Source organism: Nomia melanderi, chromosome 6 (assembly GCF_051020985.1).
Source record: "Nomia melanderi isolate GNS246 chromosome 6, iyNomMela1, whole genome shotgun sequence".
NCBI classification, from domain to species: Eukaryota; Metazoa; Arthropoda; class Insecta; order Hymenoptera; family Halictidae; genus Nomia; species Nomia melanderi.
Genome location: NC_135004.1, coordinates 12039423 through 12050978, shown reverse-complemented (window position 1 = coordinate 12050978; position 11556 = coordinate 12039423). Strand labels below are relative to the sequence as shown.

The 11556-nt window shown below is 42.9% G+C and overlaps 1 protein-coding gene across 6 annotated transcripts in view; it reads right to left on the bottom strand.

Moving 5' to 3' along the window:
* Positions 1 to 4650: 4650 nt before the first annotated feature.
* The window catches only part of Lim1 (LIM homeobox 1), a 46435-nt gene continuing 39529 nt past the window's right edge, over positions 4651 to 11556 (bottom strand). For 4 of the 6 annotated variants that reach the window (XM_031978734.2, XM_031978737.2, XM_031978738.2 and 1 more), the window contains 3 exons: positions 10911 to 11196; positions 8534 to 8722; positions 4651 to 5985 (listed from right to left, as the gene is read on the bottom strand). In XM_031978734.2, coding sequence (XP_031834594.1) covers positions 5870 to 5985; positions 8534 to 8722; positions 10911 to 11196 — 591 coding nt within the window. In that variant the 3' untranslated portion in view covers positions 4651 to 5869. The remainder of the gene's footprint in view (positions 5986 to 8533; positions 8723 to 10910; positions 11197 to 11556) is intronic. The other 2 variants (XM_031978735.2, XM_031978739.2) reach the window with 1 other exon arrangement.

The following is an 11556-nucleotide window of genomic DNA, read 5'->3' as shown; positions in this document are numbered from 1 at the left end:
GAATTAAAGAAGAAAGGAGTCATATTGAATGTTATCGACAGTATTAAGTGGAAATTGGGGGTGCTGCAGATGTACAGTGCCTATACGCGAGCCGCCATTAATCAGTAGTAGAATTTAGGGATTTCAAAATGATCCTTGGAAAATGTTTGTCCGCGTACTTCAAGTAAAATGAATTATTTATCGTAACAATAACACGTTGAATGCCACGGGGGTCACCGGTGACCCCCAACCAAATCAAATTACTACAATTCACTGAATTAAACGATGATTAGTTGAAAACATTTCTATATTATACATAACGCTACCCAATGCAGTGACATTCAGCCAGATCAACGTGCAATAATGATAATGGAATTCAATCAAATTATTTAATATTATACTTTTCCTATTTTGTGTATTTTGCTGTATGAAATTATGCGGTGCTCAACGTGTTAATCTTCTGTATCATCGCGTGTATGATTGAACTGTGTAGGTGACGTTTTTATTCCGTTACACGTTCAAACATCTAGGAATCGTCGGAGGCTCAAAATTGACGAAGGTTTCAGGTTGCTTTGAATAGACATGTCCATAAGGATTGAAAGTAAAGCGCGAAGCGGAGGTCGTGAAAGTGAAGGCGATCAAATGGCAATAGCAAGGGTTAATTCCAATTAGCTCACAAGCTTTGGCGGGTTAATTCGAGCCGGTGACGATCGGGCGGGGGTTGAAACGTGCACGGTAAGCAGGCCGTGATTTGTACGGCCTCCTTGCATAATGACAGGAGAAGAACGAAGGGTCTGCGCGACAGGGGCTTGTTTCGCCTGACACGTGCTCGGACACGTGAGCACGCGGAACGCTTTCGACTGTGACACGCATCAGCCCCTGCGTCTTCCGAGCCCTTCTCGAGCGGCGTGCCTCCGAGCGAGTCTCGTCCTTGCCAAAAATTTAATGCTCATGAATAATTGATCCCCTATAGAATCTCCGATGACCTAACGGGAGTCTGGAGTTTATGAAATAGCGAAGGTAGTTATTATTGTACACCTTCGTCAATGGGGAATTTATAACCACCTGTATTCCTGTACGGACTGGACGGGTTGAAATTCACTGAAAATATTACAATAATGACGGCGAGAATTATTATAGACCATTCACGCTTAACGGGCTGGGAGTATTTCAAGTTTACTGTCAAAAGATACCGTGTCATAGGTAACAAGTGGAAACTGATTCATAGAAGTGACCTAGCACAATACTTCACCTGTTAATCCTTTGCACTCAGAAGCTTTTCACTGGAAACATTCGACACTTTCTAATGAGACATAGATGACACTATAAATAATAAGAAAACATACGTAAATTAAGAAACAAAGCTATTTTATATAAATATTTCACATATTGATGCATTATATAAAACGTAATATTATATGTACCACTTTGTAATTTGTTATTTCAAATCAAATGGTGACCGTCACCTCTCGAGTGCAAAGGGTTAATTGTAAATTAAGTGTAAATATTACCACAATAACAGTAATAAAAATGATAAAATGATTTTTGCCGTCATATACGAGGTGTTGGATCCATTAAGTAAAAGTGCCATGCCACTTATATACATTGATCCATTAAGGGTTAACGTAAGCAACTTCTAACAGAACGAAGTTCAAAAGAATTTTTTCTCTCGCCTCATAGCAAAATTATTCATTATTTCTCACAAAAGCATCTGTACCTTTTCAATAATTCTAACAAAAGAATTGTGGAATGAAATTTAGAAACCTCAATAATTTCAATACAAGCTACATTTTCAAAAGAAAACAACGAATTAAGTAAGAACTGATTACTCTACATGGAAGTAGCACAAACTTAGAAACCTCAATAATTTCAGTACAAGCTACGTTTACAAAAAACAGCGAACCAATTAACAACTGATTATTCTGCATCGAAATTGCACAAATTTAGAAACTTCAATCATTTCAATACAAGCTAAATTTACAAGAAAAACAACGAATTAAGTAAGACATGATTACTCTACATGGAAGTAGCACAAACTTAGAAACCTCAATAATTTCAATACAAGCTACGTTTACAAAAAACAGCGAACCAATTAACAACTGATTACTCTGCACCGAATGCTTCCACTGCAGCGAATGCAGCCACAGAGGGTGGCTCGCGCGAGTATCTCCGTGCTTCCACGGACCATCGAATTACTAAATACTTTCAACGCGATCGTCGCTCGGAAGGGGGTAACTCGCGGAAGAATTCCCTCCTCCTTAACGAGAGGGGTAACAAAAACGATACAGTGGGGTGTGCATGAACCCGCTGGGACGGTTTGTCTCTGCAAGACTCCCGCGGGACCCCCGCGGTAGTTCCTGGGGCGCGGAGGCGGGCACGCATCTGTCGAATCTCCCGACGGATCTTCGGCGAGAGATCCGTCAGGACACGCATTACACGGTACGCTGCCGCTGTTCCCCCGCCGAATCGCTGTTACAATGTACACACGGTGTACACCGGCCGCCACTCGATCTAGTTAAATTCCGCGTTAAACTCCCGCGAGAACCGGCAACGATCTAGGGGAGATGATGAAGAGGTTTAGAGGACGTTTTCAAGACACGCGCTCCTGCAGCCACTCGTTAACTTCCTAACGTCTGTTCGATTCTGCAATATGCGCGGCTCCCGTCGCGAGGCTTCACCCGGTACATTGCACTTGAAAATCATCGAGTTACTTGAAGAGTTCCTTCCGCCTTATGCTGATCGAGTTATTCGATAGGGCGTGGAAAGTTTGAAGCGTCAGTTTGGAAGCACTTCGCGATTGCCGCGTTACGAGTGTAACGTTGAAAGAAGGAATAGGGAATAGACGTATCTGAACAACGGGAGACAACGAAAAGGCAATCGACATGCATATCGAATTGTCAGAAATTAACGTTAGCTAGGATTCTAAATTCTCCTTTTAAATTGAAAAAACAATAGAACCTTCTCTAAGAAATTTCTAAAGAAATTGTTTCAGTAATACGCGAAGTTTTGACTGATCGAAGTCTCGATAGATCTCTGAGGTTTCTATAGAAAAATTTTGAAGTCAATGTGACTGCTTGGTATTTCTAGTGTTAAACGTCACAGGTAAACCAAGAAACTTCGTGGGAAAGAAAGACCAGGTGTCCTTCACATAAAGCTAGTTACACCGCATCCTCAAAGCAAGAAGCAGACAATCTAGACATACATCTTCACCCTAGAACGCCATCGCGAAGAAGAAAAAGTGGGCAGTAGCGGGACGGGTCGTTTTAAAACAGCGTCAAGAAGACAAACAGCGGGTACAATATTAAAAGGCGGTCCAAGCGTCTCGCGTGCTGCTGAAAAATAGACGACTACCTGGGGACGCGACAGTAAACTGTGACAGCGGGCCACGAGGCTCCGCGCACGTACCTACTTACGCGAGAGGGAGAGAGCGTCGGAGGAAGGAAGACAAGGCACTCGTTCGAGAGGTCGCGGGGGGTCGATAGCGTGTATGTACACAGGCTTGTAGGCGACGCGCGCGGGGATGTAGCAGCATCGTTTCTGTCCCCAGCGGGACTGTCAGGGATACGGGAACGGAGCCCCGAAGAACCGACCAACCCCCGGAGGGCAGAAACACATCAAAATCGAATTCACCAGATGTCCAGGAAAACGAATCTCCCGTTCCGATCCCAGGTCCCGGCCCGATCCCATCCCTTCTCGCGCGGAAAACGACGTTGCACCCGCTAACGACGTTAGGGCAACCACCCCCAAGGCGCAGATGCGTTTTGCGGACGACGATTTAGGGGTCCGAAAGGATTCCACTGTCGCGTCGATAGTCTCAGGTGTTTGCCCCGCTGGGACTCGCGAAAGAAACCGTGATTTCATTTGGGGGACGGGACGTGGCTCGAGATACTAAATAGGGGATGGTATGAGAAAAATTTGCGCGTCCATTTTGATTGACTGCTGGGTGTCTGGGTGTTTGGTGGTTAGACAGAAATTTCTCACTAGAAATATTTCACATTTTTGAGGCGAAGACGGTATTCTTTGAAACTAACAAAATTAAGGAAAGTGGAAGTATATTAAGGGATGAAGATATTTATTCCAATATTTCAGGTATCGAGACATTCAAGTTCAACGTTAAATATCAGAATATATAGTTTTACGTCAAGTGACTGAGAGACCTGCCGAGTGCAAAGGGTAAATTAGGATGTTTATTGGTTATATATTAGGACGTTTGATTGCTATTGTATTTTTTCGAGAATCTAATTAACCCTTTGCATTCGGGAGGTGACTCTCAGACACTTGATTTGACGTAAAACTATTAAATCTGATATTTAATGTTGAACTTTGTATAATGCCCCGATCCGTGAAATATTGGAATAAAATAGAAAATAGTAAAATAGCACTTGTGATTTACTTTCGAGTTACTTTCAAAGAATATCTTCTTCGTCCCATCAAAATTGGGCTCCGTTCTAATGAATCGGCGAGGATAAGGGATATATAGACCAGCTTCGTTGAATACGAGAGAATATTAGATAAAGCTAAATACTCAGCTACGTGTGATCTATAAAATCTAATATAAATAACGCTAAAGATGTACTTACTATTTCGACGAGTTCTGCGAGTCTATTATTCGGCTTCGCAATCGGGCAATAGAAGAATAAACTCTGGGAATAGAATGCACACAGACACGTATACGGAAATACGAGGTGGTTTATTATAATAATATTTATAATCATTATGCATCGCGGCGGCGTGTCTCCATCGCGTGTTTCCTTGCGTTGCAATTACAATTACAGACGGTTAATTCGGTGATAGAGTCCAGCTACTAAACAAGTTCGCTCGCGCGCGCTCTTCCCATCATTGTTCGTTTTCTCGTTTGTATACATATGCATATATTCACACGCACACACCGTACGTATACATATGTATATATAGACATATATATACACCCGCGGAAAGACAATTTATTTACATCGATCGCCGCCTTAACAATTACGGGTTACACATTCCTATTTATATTTATAGTTTAGTGATAATTAATACAGCGTCTTTTTTTTAACTGTTACAGCGCGTGTATGTGACCGTGAATCCGTACACGCCTAGTGTACATATATCGTGTGTGATCCGCGTGTCAGTGTACATACTTGTATGTATGTATGTATGTATGCATGTATATGCATGTACGTATAATGTGTGTCTGCGTGTGTATGATTTTGTACGCGTGTATCATGTATTCGTGTACGATTCTTCGAATGTATAACAGCAGATATCTACAGGGTGTTCCTTAAAGTAACGTCGAAAAGTAATCAACAGGGAGGGTATAATATTACACGATAGGACATTCGAAAATTTTATACACAATAATATTAATAATAATATTTAATAATTTCTTCTTTTAATAATAATAATAATAATAATATTTAATAATAATAATAATAATAAAATAGCTGCGCCGTGCGTTCACCGGCGACCATATAATAATAATAATTAATAATAATATTATTAATTAATAATAGAAAAATACTAATAAAGAGAATAATGTTAATCAACGACAACCGTGATAGAAACGAGGATTGAATGGTCGATCGTCTTATCGTATTCGTATCTTACAAAAAAAGAGCAAAATAAAAAACAGAAAGGAAAAAGAACAAGGAAGAAACGTAACGTACAGGCTACAAGCTCGAAACCTGGCCGTCGAGGAACTTTCGCCATCTCGCGCGCGCGGACAAAAGTCACATCGAGGCGCCCCGGTGGAGGAAACGAAGTCGGTGGGCCGTACCAGAGGCCCGGGTACGCCGGGGACCGGTCGATTTATCCGCGGAAACGATCGATAATTCTCGGGCCCCCGCGACCACGGAGAACGCAACGAAAAATCCGTTCTTTAAAAAGATAACGTGAATTAAAACTCGTACTACCAGGCCAAACCTTCGCTCTGCATCTGGTGCGGCTCGAGGAACCCACCCCCGCTGCCGCCGCCACCTGGACCGCCGCCATTCCCGCCGGCGCTCGGATTACCCTGTCCTCCACCTGAGAAACATCAAACCTGTCGAATCGGTGCCGTTCGCAGCCACGATCATTCTCTCTCTCTCTCTGTCTCTCTCTCCCTCTTTCTCTTTCTCTCTGTCTCTCTCTCTCTTTCTCTGTTAACGCGTAGACTGGCAAATTTGGACTGACAGAAATCTCGCAAAATCGAAGCAGTTTAGGAGATGAAATTGTTTGTTCAGTATTATAGATGTCACTGTTTTAGCTTCGTTATGTTACTGATAACCTCTTGCGATAGGAAGACGTGCCACGTTGAGGTGTTTTTGATATAAAATTGCTAATGATGCCTTATGCGTCGATAGCCTTGTTGCGGTAGATACATTAACCCCTTATTCTAGGATTTCTTTTATAATTACGTTCGCTAGGATAACTTTGATATTAAGAATTTATCAAAAACAAAGAAAAATTCGCAATTCATCTATATACAACTGTACTTTAAAATATAACGAATAATAATGGAAAAGTATTTAATTTGAACCAAGATGATTGAGTGGCATTTCATTTTTGTGAGTTTCGATTGAGAACTTCCTCGTGAGTCTAACTCGGTATTGTATGGCAAGGGGTTAAATCGTTTTGAAATGTATCAGTGTGCATAAGATTATTGACGAACGATATTAGTGTACATATCCGCGTAAAATGGAGAAAAACAGAATTCCTCGCGCGAAACTTTGCTAAATTTTTAAATTCGCTTCCAGCGTAAGAAGTTGACACGTTGACTGTCACGATGGTCACTGATCACCAAAGCTTCCAAATTGCTGGAGAACAATTACAATAAGAAACTTGATTTTACATAAAAATATTTAGTAGCATAAATACTATAGTACTTATACATATCCAGGCATCCTGCGAGATACTGAAGACCAGACACGCTTAGTCGCGTCGATGTTTTCGCAGAAAAATAGAAGCATTCGATTTAAAATGATTACTTCATTGTTTTATTGTTTATCGTAAAAACATAAATTGCATTGTGGACATCCGTGTAATACGAGTGAAGTACTCTATAAAATACACCGAGTATCCGGGTGCCTAATCGATCGAGCAACAATGGATACTCTCAAATATCTCGTGTACCCGGATATATCGTAGGTAACAACTTCAGTTCTATAATACGACTATTTGTATCGATTGCGAATAATCAATTTATACTCTGTTATGCAGTTATGTCTTCATTCTTTTGTCTACCATATTTATGTAGTCGTTCGGTTATCAATTTCGAAAAAAGACGATGAGGTTTACAGTTATACCCTATCCGGTATTCAATGCCAGATTTCGTGTCCAGTGTTACTAAGGTTAACAGAGAAAGGCAGAGAGAGAGAGAGAGAGAGAGAGAGAGAGAGAGAGAGAGAGAGAGAGAGAGAAAGAGAGAAAGAGAAAGAGAAAGAGAAAGAGAAAGAGAGAGAGAAAGAAAGAGAGAGAGAGAGAAACAGAGAAAGGGAGTCATGGGATCGAAACCCCGCGAAATAACCTGTCTTCCATCGGTGTTGCCTAGCTTTAACTACAGGATGCTGGAACGGTCCCCCTAACCACCCCCGCGCTATTATCGTTTACCGAGACGATTGGGTAATTGTTTAACCCTTTCCTTATCGATGGGAACGCGAGTATCTTTATCTTTGCTATGAAGAGAAGAGTGAATTGTTATCGTAATCGTGACCACCGACGCGACGTGAAATTATGACTTTGTGCGGCTGATCGCTGCTGATGCTATCTTTTGATTGGAATAGAAAAATTATGGGAGATGAGGGTACGAAACTGTAAATGAACGTTAAACTTTGTTCGAGGTCTACATTGCACAGTTGTCGCAGCCATGTTTTAGAATTGAAATTGGATCGTAATTGATAAATTTAATTAATTAATTGGTCTGTATATATGTATATATTAGTTTTTGGTTTCTCATGCCGAGCCGTGATCAAATTGACTTGTTCAATTAGGTGCAGTCGCTAAAAGTGGTATCGCGGCATGCCCGAAGCTCCTCTAATCAATAGAATAGACCAGCATCCGACCCTCGTGTATCAGAATCTAATAAAATATCGATACAACCTCTACGAGTCTTCTGTGACTCACCAACCGCTAATAATGCAGCTCGGGGACTTCTCCAAAACCCTGTATGTCTATCACAATCTCATTCTATTCTATACAATCTCAGTATTTATAACGGAAACGTAGGAAGAAAAGAAAATTTCGATTTGAAATGATTAAAATAGATTCTATTGAGTCGTCCCTTGAATTCTTGTTCATTCATGAAGCAATGTTCAAGTTAATACTGAAGAACTATCTATTTTTTGGTAAATTCACGTCGACTCAGCACTGTCGCAATCTAAAACCATTCTAACAGTTTCAAGAATTCCAATGCATTTTCAGTTTCATTCTCTTATACGCAAAACAAAATAACACTTCCACTAAATAATAAAGACTTTAATCTCATTCTTCAAGAAGAACCGATTCTCGAACAGAAAGAAACGATTGCGACGCGCATGGGACGACCCAACAAATCCTCCCAATAATCAGAGCCAGGCAAAAAGTTATCCGGTCGTACCTGTAGGTGCTAGGAACTCGCCGGGGCTACCGCCAGGAGGTGCAGAGGGCCCCTGTCCAGGAGGGCCCGTGAGAAATTCCGGAGGGCCGCCTCCCGCACCCGGTGGTGGATATTCCCCTGTCACCGCCACTGCGGCCGCCATACCCGCTAAACTCGCCGGGTCCAAACCTGTCAGGAACAGATTACGCACTATTCAGAGAGGATCGTATCCGGCCTGCTATCTCCGAACCCGGCTGTCATAATTATCGCGACCTACCTAACCCGCTACGATGTTTATTATAGTCGCGATGGAATCCCGGCGAAGGTAAGAGAGAGAGTCGGGGAGAGAGACTGTTTCGATCGGCGGGTTTCGCGATGTGAACCGAGCAACGCGTGGGACAACCTAAAGCTAGCGCATTATCAACCACTAGGGAATTTCACCTTTCTCTTAACGCGTGGCTTCTTTACTTCGCTTTCTTTATTCTTTTCCTCTCGTTGTATTTATAGACAGATTATGGAGAATAAACGATCATTGATATTAAATTATTATTTACCGTTTAACGTTTTCTATGCTTCACGAGAGTTTGAAAGATTCCTACCAAAGCTACTACGAGGACTAACTCGCGAACAAATGATGTTATTAGTCGAATAGCGAGAGATCAGACCGTAGTTTTTTTTCTATTAATTAAGCAATATGTAATTTAGCTTCATACGTGGAAGGTTTTGTATGTCCCGAAGAATCTTCGTCAAAGTTAACACATTGCGTACCGGCTAATTATCAGAAAATTATATTGTGCGGATTTTCAGTGAGATCTATTTATATCACTATCTATAAAAAAAACTCAGGTATCATATTGTTATGTTATATTTTAAATGGACAATTATTTCTAATCAAATTTAATATTTCCTTAAATGCTGTAATAATTATCAAAGTTATATAGCTAAGAGTCTTTATATAAAAACGAGATGTCTCGTTACCAGTACGCAATGTGTTAATGTTTCATTGGCAATGAGCTAGGCGCCTATTTGAAGATGAAGCTATAGTGAGTTACCGTTGTAATTTTTGCAAATGAATAGAGTAGAGTGACTATCCGGCAACATTGTCTAACTCATGGTCACCCTGAAGCCACTCGCAATTTCTCCCGACAGCGACTCGCGATAATTCTACGCCCAAATGGACGCGCACCCTAACACGGTCGTTTCGCGTGTACACCGTTGTGCGGTGTGTAGGACTGTCCGAGAGCGATGAAACGATACGCCGGCCAGCCGATCGATTGTTACGAGCATGTGGCACCCGCGTTTAAGGTCTCCTCGCGTTCCTCTCGGGTAAACGATCATTAGACGGATTTTACGCGTCCGCGGCGCAAGCGGTTACCCGGGACCCGCGGCCGAGCGAAGAAACTTGTTCCGCGAGGTTCATTGTGGTCATTGATTTAGTTGGCATCTGATAAATGGTTTACCGCCGCGATTTACAATGAGAATTCCGAAGCGACGACGTCGAGTCGCGTGATATGTCGTCCGCAAATCTCGCGAGGGTTGGGGAACGCCGGAGCCGTAATACATTCGCGGACAGCGGATGCAAATTCGCGTTTTACTGGCTCCGGTAATTCCAGTAATCGCCGGGGACCGCGGCGATGAAAGCAGGGAACGGCAAGAAAGTAAGGAACACAGTCGTTTAATGCCCACGGCGCACTCCGTATCCGCATAAACATCCGCGGCGGTCTCGGCAACGCGTTTGTTCCGATGCGATCGCCCGAACGCTTTCTGATTTTAGCGAAACCTCGCATTATATAAGACCGAGATAAGTTTCAACGCGTGATTGGCCGTGCGCTAAACGGTTTTCCCCGTAACATGTTGATACTTTTACGCTCCGGAACACGCAGCGCCACGAAAACGAAGAAAAACATGGAGACTCCAAGGGGTGATTTCACTGAACTCGAAACTCGATCCAAGCAAACATCAGCGTCGCTAATTTCGTTCTTTTTTTTCGCGAAAGCGGAGCTACTTTCTTTACACTCTCGTGAAAGTAAAATGCCCATTTACGTCTAATAAATTCTTCACGATGAAATACACTACCGAATAACTTTGTTTCTTTACTTCTTGTCACTTCTAGGAGTTCCTACGGCTTTATAAAAATCTCGGTGAGCCGTAAACGCGCGACGATCCGCGACCTGGCAATAGGAAAACGGCAATTATTACGATTATTAGCCCGTGGAGAATAAATTATACGAAGAGGACGATTAACGTGGGGCCGGGGCCGCGTAGAGTCGCTTGATTTCCGACCGATATCTAGAATTCGGCTTCTCGGGGACGGAATAAACGGAAGAAAAAGAAAAATGGTCGGGACACCGCAGAAACAGATCGAACGAGTTCGTTTAGATGGGATTCCAGCACTCACCTGGATTGCCCGGCCCGCTGAAGGGCGGTCCGTGAGGATGAGGGGGCGGATGGGCACCGAAGAATTCATGGTGAAACGCCACGGGCCCGCCGTAACCGAATTCGAACTTCTCCGCGCCGAAATATGGAAAACCGGGCGGCGGTCCGTCCTCGCCGCCCAGAGCACCGGGATTCAGGTTCAGAGGGAAGCCCCTCATTTTTCTGGAGCCGCCGAAGAACGGGCTCCTGCCCATCGACGTCAGTTGTTTTAACCTGCGCTCCTTGCTCCTCTTATTTTGAAACCAGACCTGCGCAAAAACGGGCGCCGATCAAACGCGTCCGTTCGGCTAGCCGCCGCTCGACGATTCGCCGTCCAACTTTCCGTTCCTCGGGGAAAGATGGACGCCAATCCGTCGGGCAACGAGTCGGCGAGCTCTGGCGAGCTCTCTCGTTCAACGATTTTTTCAGAGTATCGCCGATGCAGGCCTATAAAGACGTGATTATTATCTTTGTTTCGTGTTCGTTTTATGGAAGAGAATTATTTTTCAATTTTATTAGCCTGCCGGGGTTCGCAACTTGTATCTCGTAGAACTGAAGATTTCATGATACGGTTAGAGGTTCCGTGGGAAATTAAGTATCCGAGGTCCCACAGTTTCGAATGTCTGTGA